At 39.0% G+C, this 18,187-nt stretch overlaps 1 protein-coding gene across 1 annotated transcript in view; it reads left to right on the top strand.

Annotated features, from left to right (window-relative positions):
- The window catches only part of PMFBP1 (polyamine modulated factor 1 binding protein 1), a 262,936-nt gene that overhangs the window by 108,756 nt on the left and 135,993 nt on the right, over positions 1–18,187 (top strand). Inside the window, exons 7-9 of the mRNA XM_077984485.1 lie at positions 7,399–7,636; positions 14,270–14,343; positions 15,412–15,566. Of these exons, the coding sequence (XP_077840611.1) occupies positions 15,514–15,566 (53 nt within the window). The 5' untranslated portion in view covers positions 7,399–7,636; positions 14,270–14,343; positions 15,412–15,513. The remainder of the gene's footprint in view (positions 1–7,398; positions 7,637–14,269; positions 14,344–15,411; positions 15,567–18,187) is intronic.

The raw sequence follows: 18,187 nt of genomic DNA on the forward strand, positions 1-18,187 counted from the left end.
AAGTCAGTGGAAAACTTTGGAGGTCCAACAGAGTACTTTAAATGTGATCACTAGGAAACACGGTAAACCTTCCATGTGAAAAATGATATTGAGCTCTGCTTGGTGCCAGATAGAGCACTAAGGAGCTATTGGGATAGACTAGTCAGGAGGTAGAGAGCAAGTGTCTGAATGTAAGGAGGGATCATAATGTGGTGGTTAAGAACACAGATTCTGAAGCAAATCTGTCTGGGGTCAAATCTCAGTTCTACCACTTACTAGATCCTTCTCTGGAGGACAAAGATGATAATAGTAAGCGCCCCTGCTTGTAGGGTTCCAAGCATTAACTCCATGCCTGAGACATGATAAATGTTAGCCATTGTTGAAATCATATTAGAGGACGAGCTTACCAAGGAAGGAAAAGAGAAAGAGTAAAATGCCCTTCAGGCAGCTCAGATGTATATTTGGAACTGTTTGTAATATAAATTGTAGTTGAAATCACTATGAATGCATAAACTCACTGCAAGACTGAATTCAGAGAAAGGAAAAACAGAGGATCCAGGACAGACAGGAGACAATAGAAAAGCAGTCAAGGAAATAATAAGGGAATTCTGTGGAACAGCATATTAAAACCTCAGAGAATAATAAAGTCATACAAAACAGTGGTCACTTGACAGGATATTGAAGCCCTGGATGAATGTCTTCTGTTCAGTTTGCTGAGTTGGTTTTCTGCTTACCATCATTTTTGCACGTTGCAGCATTTAAAATATCCCAATGTTGTATAATACAAATCCCAATGTTGTGTAAGTGCCTGTCATCAGTGACCATAAGTGATACATTTTTTAAATCATCCATAGGGAGTTGAGTGTACATCTTTAAATCTTCCAAGGAAGCTAATTTGGCAACAACAAGACCACAAGACTTTCTTGTAGGGTGCCAGAGCCACGTCGCTAGTACCAGTTTCCCTGCTTCTCACTGGAGCCTAAAAACAATAAGGAGAAGGAGTTCAGGAAATGAAGACATTACCAACAGCCACAAAGCACCCAGAATTGCTGCAAACGGTCTGGCGTTAGCCCAATACCAATTTTGGCTGAGGCTGTACATCTATATGACATGTCGTTATTGAGCCTGACGTTTGGCATGAACAGTGAAGTGCTGGCCTGAGAGTAGAGATAAGGAAAGGAGATGAGGAAGAGAGAGATGGGTGGACAGATTTGCTGTAGGGTTTTGTATGTTCAATTTCCACCACTGCTTAAAGAATAGGTGTGCAGAACTTCATTTGGTGGCAACTTAGAGAATGTGCCTTTCTGTGTTTCTCCTTTAATTAAAACCAGTAGGGTTGAAGTGCTTAGTAGTATGGAGGCCACTAGGGTTGTGGAAGGGGCTGTGATCTTACCAAGGGAATCAAAGAAGCTGGCTCTTGTGGGTCTTGTAGTGTGTCCTAGAAAGGCAGAGCCATTTCATTTATTTTTCTTAAGTGCCTTACAGTTCTTAGTCTCTATACATCACATGAGCCAACATTGAAGAGTTTGAAGAAAAGCCCCGTGGTTGATCAGTTTCTCTTATAACTAAAGTAACCATGTAATTTGTCCTCCAGGATTTTTATTGAAAGAGCATACAATGAATAGTTTTGCTGGGACAACAAGTATAAACTGGACCATCCCAGAATGATTAGAATATGTAATCATTGGCTGGGCGTGGTGGTTCATGCCTGTAACCCCAGCACTTTGGGAGGCCAAGGTGGGTGGATCACCTGAGGTCAGGGTTCGAGACCAGCCTGGCCAACATTGCAAAATCACGTCTCTACTAAAAATACAAAAAATTAGCCAGGTATGGTGGCACACACCTGTAATCACAGCTACTCAGAAGGCTGAGGCAGGAGAATGGCTTGAACCCAGGAGACAGAGGTTGCAGTGAGCCCAGATCATGCCATTGCACTCTGGCCTGGGTGACAGAGCAAGACTCCATCTCAAAAAAAAAATAAAAAAATTTTAAAAAGTAATCATCCTACTTATAACCCATTTCAAAACTTTTTAGTTCATATAGTAGAGTGATTAAGACAACAGACCCTGGAACCAGACTCACTAAAACCTCGGCTATGCTGGCAACTAGCTATGTGACCTTGACAAGTCACTTAACTCCCCTGAAATTCAGTACTGTCACTGGCAAAATAATTGTTCCTACATTTGAAGGTTATGGTTCTCAGTTAATATGGTTAATATGTGGACAGGCACTTATAGCAGTTCCTGGAAGATAGTGCAAGCTGAGTGTGTACTGTTCTTGTTATTTCACACACTGAAGAGTAAGTAACCTAATCTTACAAACCTGATGCCCAGCCTTCTTTTCCCATGACATGGCATGGAGGGGCATTCAGCAAATTATTTATATGCTGAATGAATAAATTAAAAGAAAGAAGGAAGAAAAGAACATGATTTTTATCCTTTACCTACATTTTTTCTTTATTATTTATTCTTTCACTACTTTTAGGCTACTTTGAAGGACAAGGAATAGACATTCATGCAAGAAGCCTTTCAAATGCCTGTTCTAATCTAGCCTTTACTGTGACCTGGGATCCCTTGTATTTTGAGCTTCCTCTGGAAGGAAGAGAGATGGATTTGAATTAAAGAGAAAATTAGGCCTATAACCATACTGGCCTCTCTTCATCATCTGCTTTTCCACCTGCACGCCTCTCCCAAGCTGGTAGACCTTGTTGTAGAAAGTTATGTCTTGTCAATTAAAATTAAATATGTCAGTTAGCACTATTGCTACCACCTCAATTAGGTCTGTTAGCAATTATTTTATTTACTCTCAATCATATTCCCCAAAGATATCATCTTTCCCATCCCTCAAGCTTGCAGCCCACTCACCCACACATCTCTCTCCCAAGTTGATCTGCTTTCTGCTTTACTGAGATGAGACTTTCCAACATGAACTTCAACTTCCTCCTTCCACATCCAAGTGATTTACAACCCATCCTATTATTTCCTTGCCCGTGCCAGAAAGGAAACTGCCCCATCTGCTTTACAAAACTAATTTGCTCCTTAATCGAAATCCATCCTTCTTCCTTCCAGAGCCCTGTTCCATCAGTTATCCCATTCTGTTTTGTTTTTTACAAGTCTTCCAAATTTCTAGTTTCTTCTCTTTAACATATTAATATACTTAAATATTTTCCTATCATAAAATGACAAGAACAACAAGAAGTTCATCTTTCTCCTTCTTTTCATTACCAAACCTGCCAAAAGAATAATCCATGAATATTAGCCTCTCTTACTCTTAATCATTTCTAAACCCTTTTAAAGTGACCTCTTATACCATTAATTTGAAATTGTCCTCTCCTAAATTGCTATTGACATTCTAATCCCTATATCTGATGACTTCTCCTGAGTCCTTGTCCTCCTCAATCTCTCTGCAGCATTTTATGTCATTGATCACCCTGTCCTTCATAAAACACATCCTTGGCTGCCTTGACTTGGATTGATCTTGGCTTCACTCTTGGAACTCTTAATTTACATTTGCCTCATCCTTCCGTCACATAGAGGTGCTCCCCCAGTGTTCAACTCTTCCATTGATGATCACTCAACTCTTGTGGTGATTGCAACCATTTCCAGGCCCTTGACTATGTCCTCAGTGCAGCTGGCTCCCAGATCTATATTTCTAACCCAACACATGCTGCAGGTCCACATTTCCAGCATTCTGCTGGACATAAACATTTACTAAAAACTAGACTTTTCTCCTCAACATATTCTCCCAAACCAACTCTACCCCCTGGGTTTCCTGTTTCCCATCTCCAGACTCAAAAGTAAAAATTATTTTTGTGCCTTCTTTACCTAATTAGTGTCCAGATTCTATCAACTCTACCTCCACCCCTGTCAAATCTATCACTTTCTTACTGTGAGCACTGCCACTGTCCAGCATGTCACCTCTTGTCTCAGATTTCACAGCAACCTGCCACCTGCTCCCACTTCTTCCAGTCTGTTCTTCCAGCACGTCCTGAATCTTCCATTATTCTCTCTCCTAATAGTGCTTTATATGCTACAGATAAAAGCCCCAAATGCCACCATCTGGACCCTTTTTTTTCTGAGACATAATCTCTATAATTGGTCTTTACACATACTGCTCTCCAGCCAATCCAAACTTCACCTTTCAGAATAAGTCCCACACTTCCTACCTTTGGGCCTCATCTTTTTCCCTCTTGCATTAGCTTCCTAAGGCTGCCATAGCAAAGCACCACAAATTGGGTGGTTTAAAGCAACAGAAAGGTAGCCTTGCCCAGTTCTGGAGGCTAGAAGTCCAAAATCAAGGTGTCAGCAGGGCCATCTTCTCTTTGAAGGCCCTAGGGAAAGAACCCTTCCTTCCCTCTTCTAACTTCTGGTGTTGCTGCAGCCCTAGGTGCTCCTTGGCTTGTGGATGCATCACTCCAGTCTCTGCCTCCATCTTGTCATGGCCTTCTTTCCTGGATATCTGTGTCCAAATTTCCCTTTTTTTAAATAAGGACACCAGCTCTAATCCAGTATGAGTTCATCTTAACTTGATTACATACATCTGCAGACTCAGTTCCCAAAGGGGGTCACACTCTGTATGCACTGAATGTTTGTGTCCCCATCAAAATTTTTAGGTTGAAATTCTAACCCCCAGTGCAATGGTATTAGGAAGTGGAGGTTTGGGGAGGTAATTAGATCATGAGAGTAGAACCCTCATGATAGAATTAGTGTCCTCATCAAAGACACCCTAGAGAACTCCTTGACCTCTTTCCACTTGTGAGGATACGAGAAGATGGTAGTCTGCAAATCAGAAGAATGCTCTCACCAGAACTTGATCATGCTGGTATCCTGATCTTGGACTTCCAGCCTCTAGAATTGTGAGAAATGAATTTCTAATGTTTATAAGCCACTCTGGCCATGGTATTGTCTTATAAGTGCACTTACAGAGTGTGGCTAAGACACACTTACAGATTCTGGTGGTTAGAACTTCAGCATATCTTTCTGGGGGACACAATTCAACCCCTAACACTTCTCTGCAGAGACCTCTCCCTCCACCCAGTTCCATAGGTCAAAATCCTTCCACTGCTCCAGAGTTTGGTTGATTTTGACCTCTCCCAAGAAGTTGCTTATTTGACCTCTCCCAAGAAGTTACTGAGATAACACAGTATTTTGCCCCTTTTTATAGTGCAGCTATTTCTATATATCTTCTTTGTGCTGCTAAATTCTAAACCCTTCCAGACATAGGACACATATATCACTTATCTTTGTATTCCCTCCCTCACCCCATGCCTAGCAGAGTACCTTTTACTCATGAACTTACCTGGTTAAATCAAATTAAAATAAATTTCCTTTTAGATATGAAATTTTGACCATTCCTATATTTTTGTCACTTAAAGTAATTTTTCACTTTCATCATTAAATCTAAATGTTGGCCAGACCCAAATAATTTCAATCTGGATTTACTTTTCATTGAAATGTTTCCACATTAATAACATATCTCTTTCCCCTTTTTTTGAAACTCTATAAATTGGTTTCTATAGGTCATTTTTCTATGCATCGATTTCTTCCTTAGATTATTTTGAAGTTAATATTGCAGGTGCCCTGAATTCTGTTGGAATCTAATCATCTAGCATTCAGAAGATATATCAAAGAGTGGTCCAGGGAGCCTGGCTTGGACCTTCAACTTCAGCCTTGCAGGTAGTATGCTGAGATTAAATAAGCATAGTCAAACACAGATTCCTTCAGGCCTAATTTTTATGTTTTAAATATGTAAGTAACTCTTTATTGTAGGGTGATCATAATTAATATGGTATCCCCAATCCTATATTAATTAATTTTTTATTCCTGCAGTTTTCAAGTTTGAAAAAAGATAGAATAACTAAATGCTTCGCTAGCTCACAGCATTATTGCTCAAGAGGAATAATGCTCTTGTACTTTAGAGTAGGTAACTATCCTAGTTTTTCATCTAGAGTTGCTGCATATGTATATTCGTGTGTGTGTGTGTGTGTGTGTGTGTGTGTGTGTGTGTGTTCATGGAATGGCTGGAATCTGTTTAATCTCCTAAATAGATTGAGCACATACACAGCAAGAGCATTCAGAATTTGGGCTTTTAGTCAAGGACATGATTCTCTTTCTAATGCATATTTGGGACTGACAGACAGAATTACTGAGGATCAGCAGTCATGGGGAGAAAAGGAAAAACAAGTGAAATGGTAGATTGAAATGGTGTTTAAGGGCCAATTTCACTGCATGTGCTCGCTCTACAGAAAGGGTCCTAGGGGCTGTGGGGAAATAGGTGGCCTGCGGGCTGTGAGCTAATACGGCACTGCTGCTGTTTGCATAGCTGTACAGCCCTAGGAGAGACCTGGGAAAGCTAGCTTGAATTCCAATGAATATTTACAATTACACTGCTCCGTAGCAGAATGCAATCACAGCGCTCCAGTCTACAGGTTTTATGCATCAAAAGAAAATGAGAGGAGAGCAGCAAAAATGGAGTTGCCTTTGGAGAGACTTACAAACACAGATCTCACTGCTTGTGGCAGAACTAAAATGCTTTCTTTCTGATAGGAGCAATTTATTCTTCAGGCACCTTCCTTGATAGTAGAAAGCACCTGACTGGGTTTTGAAGTAAGAAAGTCTTCAGTAGACGGTTTTTAATTCTGAGCAAGAGAAAGGCATGGAAGGAATTGTATTGCATAATTTCAATTTTGTTTTCTAACAGCAGACCCTTGAGAGCGGTGGGAAAATCCCTAAGCCTGTTCACAAACTCCTTCTTTCAGTTTGTGTTTTCATTCTGTTCTCACAGATTGTCATTGCTTCATTGGGTAGCCCTGGGAAAAGCTGCCACCATTTTGTATCTCCAGTTTAAAGCCTTTGGATAATTGATTACCAGTAAGGCATGCAATCCCCTTGCTCATTTTTTTTCTCATGAGCTGTTGATCCACACCAAAGATTCAGAGAGAGCTAGATGGGAAAAATTAGTCAGAGCCACTTGGACCCAGTGAGGCAATTCTTAACTTTTAGAGGTGCCAGAGTAGATGAAATGGAATGCTTTAAAAGGACTTGACCAGAATCTGGTTTTGGACTCAGCTGACTAATCTCCCTGACTATTAAGATTTATATTGGATTACTATCTGCTAGCAGCCTGGGTTGCTGCGCTAAGCAGAAGCCCTGTCTGCTACCCATCCGCACGTTTACCTATCATCAGTCCCTTTCCTCCTATCAAGATGTCCACCTGATGCCGCTGTCTCCCATCCACCTCCCTGCCTGCTGCCCTGTCCTACCACTAATCCACGCATCTTTTCACATATCTATATATCAACTTGCTTGTACATATCCAAGCTTGGAGCAGAGGCAGGCAGTAGTCAAGAACCTATATTTTTGTGACTAGGCATTGGCAGATCTGAGAATGCATTTTTCTTCTCTGATTATATCTTCTCAGATTCTCAGTGGATTATGGATGCAGCGGAAGTGTCAAACCAGGAGCTGGGAAAAGGGGAGGCTTTAGGTCCTCATGACCTCCATCAACTTTCTGCTCTTCTTTGTTGTACATGAATCATGTGTTCTCAGTCATACATAAGTGCTATGCAAGCACAACTTCAGGGCACTCCTCCTGCCAACTGGATCGCTGCCTCTAAGTCCCTTCTTCAAGGAAATTCGGTATCCACTAAAGTTATTTAGTAAGTGTTATGGTATGCAAAACACATATGGCCTATGAGTTTGCAATAAACGAGTAGATATTTGTTGTAAAAACCCATGGATGTGGTATTACTTAGTGCAGGACAAATAATCATCTTAAGCTAATGTGATTGCTTGTTCTTTACTCTTACAGTCAAAGAAGTATTACACTTAATCCCTAGTGATGCCAGGAGGCCAGGCATTTGTTCCAATATGGCTGCTACTGCTGAAAACATTTGAGTCTCGTCTTCTGGAAGTGCCCATTAAAAATTTTAAAGTAAAGGACTTCAATAGACATTTTTTCCAAAGATGATCTACAAATGGGGCTGGGCACAGTGGCTCATGCCTATAATCCCAGCACTTTGGGAGGCCAAGGTGGGTGGATTACTTGAGCCTAGGAGTTTGAGACCAGCCTGGGCAACATGGCAAAACTCCATCTCAATTAAAATTTTATAAATCTTTTAATAACAAAAAAGATATACAAATGGCTAACAAGCACATGAAAACAAGCTTAACATCATTAATCATTAGGGAAGTGCAAGTCAAAACCATGCAACACCACTTCACATCCAGTAGGATGGCCACATTTTTAAAACGAAAAACAATAGGTGTTTGTGAAGATATGGAGAAATCAGAACCCTCATACATTGCTGGTGTAATGTAAAATGGTGTAGCTACTGTGAAAAACAATTTGGTGGTTCTTAAAAAGGTAAACATAGAATCACCATATGCCCCAGCAATTCCACTCTTAGGTATATGCACAAAAGTATTGAAAACAGGTGCTCCAACAAGGACTTGTAACTGAATGTTCATATCAGAACTATTCACAATAACCAAAAGACATTTGGAGCAACCTATATGCCCTTCAACAGATGAATGGATGAACAAAATGTGGTACATACATACAATGAAATGTTGATTTTAAAAGGATTGCTACATGCTACAAAATTAATGTACCTTGAAACCATTCTGCTAAGAAGTTAGTCACAAAGTACCACCTATTATATAGTTCTGTTTATATGAAATATCTAGAATAGGCAAATCTATAGAAAGTAGATTAGTGGTTGCTTAGGGCTGGGTTGGGGAAAGAAGGGTTTGTGAAAAGTAGGGACATAATGGCTAAAGGATGTAGGGTTTCTTTCTGTGGTGATGAGAATATTTTTAAATTGCCTGTAGTAACGGTTACACATATCTGTGCCTATACTAAAAATCATTGAATTGTACACTTTAAATGGGTGGATTATATGGCATGTGAATTAATTTTCAATAAAGCTGTTTTATTTTTTAAAGCAGGTTGTAAACTGTACTTATAAAAAGTATTAACTCATTAGTTTATGGTCCTACCCAATATTTTTAAGTAACAAATAATATTATCCGCTTGTTGACTTACTTATTTTACAAGTTTGATCCCAAATGACCTTTAGCTATTTTTAGAAATCTACTTTGAAGTGGTAAATATTTGCCACCAATGATGATATTCACAATAAAGGGCAGAACTGCCCAGAGAAGAGTTCCCAAAATGTTTACTTGTATCTGTGAAATAAATTGGTCATCTCATGACTTCAGAAAGGGAACTCTCATTTGGAGCTAAATGTTCTGGTGTGTTAAAAAAAAAAAAAAAGTCACACTTCATCATATATCTGTGTATACTCTGGTATATACATGTAAGTGGTATACACATCTACATTTACACATCTAATTTAGTATACACATATAATAGGTAAATCTCCGTGTGTGTGTGGTCAGTCTTTGATTTGTAATAGGGCAAGTAGAAAGAAATGGAAGTGAGATTTTTTTTTTCTACGCTTTCAATGAATGTTTATTGGGCATTTAATAAAGGGTATAAAAATCATAAGACACATTTGTCAGGAAAACCCCTCATCCAATTAAATAGACGTAGTGCAGATTTTTGGTAAACTCCAGACTAGAGTTAGGGGCCAAATAATTCATTAGTGCTTAAGAGCAGAGAAAACTTTGTACGATAGTTGAGGCATGTGTTCCCCCGAAGAAATTCCCTGGCAAATATTTTTTAAAGCTTCTAAAAGGGCATTTGACCAGCAGAATATCCAAAGGTAGTATAACTAATTGTCTTGGCAAGAACTTATGTACAGTTGTTATTTACCTACAGAGAGGAATCCATCTTCAGTTCTTCCCATAGTTTCAAGCCCTCCAACAGTAAGTACCCAATAAATTTTATTAAAATGGTTCCTGTTGGCCCTCTCAGCTGATGACAACTGCATAATCATACAGCAGGAGAGGGTGTTATAGGTATTGGCTTCTTTGAAATACTGTACACTGTACCAATGAGCTATGGGTAAAAAGAGTCACTCGTGTATTTGTATAGAATTATTTTAGGTTTTTGTCATTTTTCCTTCTGCTAAAAATGTACTAAGTAAGTAAAGTCATAATAACTAGCTAACTAATTGCCTCCCCCACTGATGTCCAACTTCTGTAGCAACTGGGTTTGAGTGGAAACTTAGCCAGAAAATGATTTTTGTGAACTTAAGTGAAACTCTAATGATACCACCACATAAGAGAAAAACTGCTGCCATCATATAAAAAAAGTTAACGCAGAGCAGATTGATATCTAACAGAGGCCTTTTCAACCCTGCAGGCAATGGTGTTTTCAAAAGTTTGCAAGCTGACCATTCTATCTGGTATTGTTTGAATGTTCAGATGTGCCCCAGAAGGATAGATAACATTTTTTTTCTAACCTTGAAATAGACACTCAATGGAAATGGGAAATAATGAGATTTGCCTGTACATTTCTACTAATATATCAGTCCTCACTAATGGTTGATGTATCCAAGATTTCATTCCTTAGTCAACTTGAATCCCTAACAAACCACCTTCCACGACTATTAGTTTTATTGATGATATTTCAGCATTTATTGTTTTGGGGAAAAAAATAGTTATTTATTTATAGAGTTAAAAACTACTTGGATTCCTACCTCTGGGTAACTACTGGTCAGTCACATCGCCCTTCTATGTTTATGTGTACATTTATAAAATAGGTATAAAATGCACACAACTATACCTGGAGGAATATGGGAACCAACATCTGTTGCAAACATACCACATTTCGGACATTGTACTTGTTATTTTACAGACATGATTCTATTTGAATCCTCAAAATAATTGTGCCCAGTTAATGAGATTCCCATATTACAGACAACAAAATAGGAATTCAGAAAGTCACTCAACCTGTGACCTTTGGCAAATGATGGTACAAGGATTCAAACCTAAGTGGAAGGTCCGTATAATGTTTAAGGTCCTTGTAATTTTTAAGGTCTTGCATGCACACCCACTCCCTACACCTTATGTCTCGGATCTCAATTCCTATTATCTCCTCTCCTTCACTCTCCTCCAACCCTGCAAGCCTACTCCCACCTCAGGGCCTTTGCACTGGCTGTTCCTTCAGCCTGAAACCTCTACCCCCCATGTCTAAATGACTTATTCCCTCACCTTCTCGGGTCTTTGCTGCAATGTCACCTTCTTAGTGAGACTTCTGATCATCCTATTTAAAACCACAACCTACAACCCACTCCCCACTCCCAATCATTCTTACCCCAATCTGTTTTCTTTTCCTGTAGCATTTATCACCCTCTAATGCTATTTTTATTATCCGCTCCTCTTGCTAGAATGTATGCTCCACTAAGACATCAATTTTTGTCTGTTTTGTTATTGATATTTCTCAGCTACTAGAACTGTACCTAGCACATAGTATGGGGCCGTTAAGTGTTGACTGAATAAATGAAAGACTCAGTTGACTCCAAAGCTGTGCTCTTTACTCAATGGCCCCAGTAATGAGCTTCTAGAGATTTTCAATTTAAACATTATTAATCTGAATCTCTCCTGCTCTCTGACTTTCCCCTTTTACCAAGTAGTGGGAAGAAACCCTTCCCTCAACTACCTGGCTGGTGTTTATGTGATTGAGGGTCATGGTTAAGGATCAGACTATGCAGGATATTATTTGTCTCATATCCATGAGGGTCTCTGTTATGTGTAGAGCTTTGAGAAGATGACCAGGGGTTCTGTGTATACAAAAGCTAGATGTGACATGCTTCTAGTTACCTAGCAAGGGGATTGTCAGCTCTGCTAGCCATCCCACAAGCAGGGTGAGTGAAGCTCTGGTGCTGGCCAGCATGGACACTGGAGCTGCAGGGGAAGGCAAGGAGCTCATTCCTCCCCTGTCTTCTTAAAGCCTCCTAGGCCTGAAGACAAGGTCCATGCTGTACTTGGCATTTGCAGTCTTGGAGGATGCAAAATAACCCTGAGCTTGGATTATATTTCTAGATGGTTACAATTCAAAATTTCATAACCATCATCAGGCTTACTGGATTTTGTGCTTTGCTTTCACTGTTGGATATTTGTTGAAATTCAGTGTGGAACTAATTCATCTTTGAAAGCCATCTTAAACTTTGTAATAACCCATAAGCCTGTTGGAAGAAAGGCAATGATAGAAAAGAGGCTCTTGGCCAGGGGTGGTGGCTCACGCCTATAATCCCAGCACTTTGGGAGGCCAAGGCGGGCGAATCACGAGGTCAGGAGTTTGAGACCAGCCTAGCCAACATGGTGAAACCCCGTCTTTACTGAAAATACAAAAAATTATCTGGGCGTGGTGGTGGACGCCTGTAATCCCAGCTACTCGGGAGGCTGAGACAGGAGAATCACTTGAACCCGGGAAGCAGAGGTTGCAGTGAGCCGAGATGGCACCACTACACTCCATCCTGGGTGATGGAGTGAGACTCCGTCTCAAAAAAAGAAAAAGAAAAAACGTTCTTATCATTTCCTTGGTGTCATTCTTTGTAGGCCTGAAATGAACCCACTTTTTTTTTACTTTATTAAAAAATTTGTATTTTTGGTTGACTCACTGTATAATAAAGGAAAACTGTGTAATAAAGGAAACCCAATAAAGTGTTCAATACAAACATACATAAATGTGCAAACTATCTATCTCCTTTCAGGCTTTTTCAATGTGTACGTGTGTGCGCATATATACTAACAAGAAAAGTTGTTGAGGAAGTTGTTATTTCTGAATCATAGGATTCAGGGTATTTTTATTTTCTTTTTCAAAAATGTTTCCAAAATCCACCCTCCCATCTGCACAGTGATACTTTCTTTACCTGTCTGCATATTTTTCACACTTTTTGCAGTAAATGTGTATTACTTTGTAACCATGCAATTAATTTTCTCAGTAATGTTTATAATTTTTATATCATTTTCTTTGAAGATCTACAGAAAATTTTCCCTATATTCATTATGTTGCTTTGAGTCTATTTGCTTTTTCTGAATCCCTGCCATAAAACTAAAAGCAATGAAAGTGTTTTACTAATTAAAATTAAAAAACACTTTTTGATTTTTCATGCTAAAAAAATACATTTAAAAAATCATGAAACTATTTGTTCAATGATTTGTCAGGAAAGATTGGTAGTCTTCTCTATGACAGGATAGGACAATATTTATAAACCAACAACTTAAATGCAGACTTACCTTCTGCCTTTGGTTAATACTGTCCTGCCATTCCATATTGCCATCCATGATAATAGTGGGGAGCCATAAGATGGAATACTCCATAGTCATTGAGAAGAATGGGGTAAATCAGCACACTTAGTGGCTGGAAAAGATGCTCATGAAACACCCTTAAATAGAAGAAAAAGCTCAAATCAGGATTAAGTCTGCTCATATGTTCTTAAGAAATTGTTTTGTATATATATTTGTAAACAGACAGAAATCCAAAAGGACATATAGCAAATTACTCATAGTGATTATTGCTTAGGAGTAGAGTTGGCAAAGGTGTTGGTGTTTAAATTATTCTGTGTTTTTGAAATGTTAAAAATAAAATAAAATGATGTTCATATTTTAAATATGTTCATTTACTCCATTTTTCTAAGCATTCCTTTCTAAGATTCCAACAACTATTGACTGGTGCATGATATCTTTTTTTTTTTTTGAGATGGAGTCTCGCTGTGTCACCCAAGGCTGGAGTGGAGTGGTGTGATCTTGGCTCAGTGCAACCTCCACTTCCTAGGTTCAAGCGACTCTCTTGCCTGAGCCTCCTGAGTAGCTGGGACTCCAGGCACCCGCCACCATGCCTGGCTATTTTTTTTTTTTTTTTTTAAGTAGAGATGGGGTTTCACCATGTTAGCCAGGATGGTCTCAGTCTCCTGACCTCGTTGTTCGCCTGCCTCAGCCTCTCAAAGTGTTGGTATTACAGGTGTGAGACACTGCACCCAGCCTGATACATGATTTCTTTCCCCCAAACTCAGATATCAGATCAAGGTCACTGTTATCTTCCCAAGAACGTGCAAAGTGCTTGACATAGAGTAGGTGCCAGTAAATAATTATTGAATGAAAGAATAAACATATCAAAATGGTATCTACTTTCTAAAGGTTAAAAAAAAAACCTTAACAAATTTTTCTTTATAGTTTGAGAAAAAAATCTTGTTTCCTGGAGAGCTAATGAAAGGAAACACACATTCACATATACAATACTTTTTTTTTTCAAACTTTGGGGAATGGATCCATAGTAAATACTCCTCCCCATACATTCGCCTGCTTCATGTTTTTTTAATTTTCTAATATATTATCAAAAGTCCTGAGGTGACATCTAAACTTCTCTCCTCAACTTACAGGCAGAGAAAACAAAAGCTCAGCTGGAAGAGACTGAAATGGAGGCACCTACTTTCAAGCCCAGACTTTAAGAGAGGTAAACCACATACCTAATCCTTCCTAATAGATTCCAGAAAGAACATCGATGAAACTTCTCTTGATCTTTTTTTTTTTTTTCTTACACAAATTTAATACTTTGATCGCTTACAACCAAAAAGCAGTATTTAAAGAAACAGCACAGGCCACTTTTATTATATACAGCTCTGTTAGCAAGATACTACCTTGAGTAGCTGTTTAAAGGAATCAGACTTCAAAAGGTAATTGACCTAAATTCTTCTTCCTGCTCTGCACTCAGTGAGTCTTCCCCATGTGCAGCCCTCCCATGGATATCACACATGGAAGAGATACAGTGAGGTCCTGGGGAGCATGAGAATCTAGGTCACTGTGATTAAAACTAACTCAAACATTATTTTAATGGCTGTGTTTAGTTTGCTAAAAATTCTCAACTTCATTGGGTGCCTAAAAGCTGACAGCCCCACTTTAGAACAAACCAGAAGTTGATTTGTAGAGAAGAACACTCTAAAATGATCACACCTGTTCTGATCCCATCTGGTTGGGATATGCTGAAATGGAATTCTGTGTTGCTGCTTTCAAAGTATTTGTTTTGGTCTGAGTCATTAACAAAATTACAAAATACATCTCAAAGAAGAAACTGTGCTCTAGCCAGTTGTCCTATGAGTAGCCTAATGCTACCTCATTTCTTTTGTTCATCTCAAAGAGATTTTTTTTCTTTTGGCAGATACTCACTGATTCAGTCACATTATCTGGTAATTTTCCTATTCCAGGTCCATATCATTGCTTTGCCCCAATGATATAAAGTGTTTTAACTTGTACGTTTAAGCAATATCTCGTAGTCATATTCTTAGGATAATTGTGCAATTGGTTGAAGTTCTTTAGAATTTACTGGAACACTGATTTAAAGTTTTAAATGTCCAACAACACATTTCCTAGTTGTAGAAATCCTGTCAGCACCAACTAATCATTGTTCCAAACATCTTTGGAACAAAACAAAATCAACCGACATCTTTGGTACATGATCTTCCTGGAGTGTTTTTATGGCTTTCTCCCATTATTTTGGAAAATAATATTGTTGCTATCATTTTAGAACACTTCCAGAAGCCGACTTGGCCTTGAAGTTCTGACTCATTTATAAGACCATGTGTTACAAATCACAGCTTTCGGTTCGATACTTGGCAGACCAAGGCAGATGTTTGGCTGGAAAAATTGCTGTTACCTGAAGTTGTGTGTTAGCAGAGAAAGGTGTGCGAACCAAATTTCTAACTAATATTCATAATTCTGATGTGTGTCATCATATGAGCAAGTGTTCTCATTGTGTGTTCCCCAAACAAAACCATAGCCATTGCCCTTTAAATTCTAAAATTAAACAGGATAAAAATAAAGAGATATACATAAAATCTCTGATACATAAAAAGGGAAATGGCTGGGGAAAGGAAACAAAAATCAAGCTCTTTCTATCCTAAGATTATATGAATATGAGCAAAAACCCATATGAAGTCACTTAATAATGAGGTCAAGAATGCTGAATAATTTAACATACCCTTGGATCCTGATTTGTGATTGTCCAAAACTAATATTTCACAAGCCACATTGCACCTTGTCACTGAATCCTATTTCACCCTCAAGATAATGTCCAAGTATTAATGGACCCAATTTGGTGGAAATTACCTAATTGGCTGCAGTCACTTCAACTTGAATGTGACATTTTGGGCTGTTCTGTAGTCACAAGGATAAGTTAGAAGCTTGGGCAGCAGACTTGCTCTTTGTGATAATTGTAGCTGAAGCTTGTGTTATCACTGAAGCTTATTATTTTGCAAGTTGTACACTCAGCTTTTTGTAAAAATTGTACTCTAAGGAAAAATCCCTGAGGAGGCTGCTTTTCTCTCCTGGCTTTTCTAAAACCTCCAGATGAAAATGACCAAACAAAATGCTCTGTGATTGCATTTAAGCACACTTAACTACTTGCCACCTTATAAAATATCTTAGTATCATGCATTAGACAGAGATCCTTAAGTCTCTGTGTTCTTTACTTTGTGTGATTATTCAGTTAACTAAATTACTGCTAGCAAATGGCATTAATGAAGGGCATTCCTTGTATCCTGGGGAAATCGTGTACCTCTTCATCGGGCAGGTAAATGGGGAGTGAGAAGTCAGCTTCCTGCTCTCATGGTTGCCTGCCCCATTTTGTGTTAGAGCATTTTGCCTGTGAAAACAGTAAGCTCATTCCTGAACAGTAGGAGGGCATCCAACAGTGGGCATCTTTCTCTTGTTAGTAATACTTTGTATTTATAGTATATAGTGCTTTATAGTTCCAGAAGGGTATTCCTTCCCTCTCTCCCTCTCTTTCTTCCTTCCTTGTTTATTCAGAGTAAATAAGATGGTCCATGCCCTTTGCTAGGCACTGAAGATACAAAGAGAAATAAATATAGTCTCTGCCCTCAATAAGCTCCCTGGTTAAGAAGGGGAGAGAGAAGAATAACCAATCAATCATTATCTTATACAGTGAGCATTCTAACCATGTGTACTACGGAAAATGCTGAGAAGACAGGAAGCCTCACAGAGAAAGTAACCTTGTGGCCAGATTTTGAAAGGTGAACAGGTGTTTACAGCTGGAGAAAGAGGAGTAATGAGAGGGGACTGGGGAAGTGGTCACCTCAAGCAGAAGGGACAGCAGGTGTGAGGACATTAAGGCATGAAAAACGTGACTGAAATGGCAGGTGAGGCCAGATAACAAAGGACCTATATGCCTTGTCTAGGTGTCTGGAATTTGTCATATGGTGCTTTCATTTCAGCTGTTCCTCACAGTAACCTGAGGAGTCTGATGTTATCCAACAGCAAACCAGTGTCCTGAGAAATAGAGGACCTAGGCTGTAGTAGGGTTCTGCCACCTACCACCACTTGTCAACTTGAGGCAAGGGAAGTGGCAAGCCTGGGGAGTGAAAGGGATTTGTTGCACTGGAAGAAATAAAATTTAGCCTAACTTTAAATAAACGAAAGAATATTTCTCCCAGCATTTACAGCTCAAATATCTTCTGTTGGTCCCCATACCAGTAGGAGATTTGATCATCCTTTTGGAGAAAGTGAAGGGATTTTCCACCCAATTTGGGGGAAAAAGAAATCTTTAGATGTGGCCCTTTGTCTTAACCACCCATTGCTCTTGTTTTATGTGGCTGGAATCTCAGTCATACTTGTTTCCTTTCTGGTGCAATTATGGCAATTCTTCAAAGGTCCAGTAAAACCTGAAGAAGCGGGGAGAGGGGAGAAGAAGGAGAGGGGATGTATTTCCAAAAAACTGACCTATCCTTTATCCTTTAGTGTCAATTTTGGCAATCTTTGCATCTATATTCTTTTCTACACATTTACAACCCACTTACACATAATAGAGACTCTGGTCTCTAGCTACTGGAAATGAAGCTTTCCTCTTTTGTTTATTATCTCTCTTTTTTCTTGTCTGTGTCCATTTCAATATTAGAATAATCATTACCCCCTTAAAAGCTAAAATATCTGTGCAGGGTTTATTTTTTTATAAGTATTTTTCATTTGACTGAACCAATTTCATCAAAGGAGGTTAATGTGATCACTTTAATTTGCAAAATGTCTTCCTCTTTTTATTTCTTCTACATTTGATTTTGAGCACACGTTTAATTGTTTTTGACGGTTTGTGTTTCAGCCTCAGCTGGACATGCAGAATAGGCTCTAGACAGTCTCAGAATTTCATTATGACCAAGGAACCACTATTCTATAAACACTGAAAATTGGAAATTATCTCTAGAGCTGTTTGTTAACGAAGTCGAAAGCTAACCTTTAGGGCTCATTAAAATTCCACTGATGAAAACTCTTGTGCCGGTCGGTCTCTCTTTCAG

Source organism: Macaca mulatta, chromosome 20 (assembly GCF_049350105.2).
Source record: "Macaca mulatta isolate MMU2019108-1 chromosome 20, T2T-MMU8v2.0, whole genome shotgun sequence".
In the NCBI taxonomy this organism is placed as follows: domain Eukaryota; kingdom Metazoa; phylum Chordata; class Mammalia; order Primates; family Cercopithecidae; genus Macaca; species Macaca mulatta.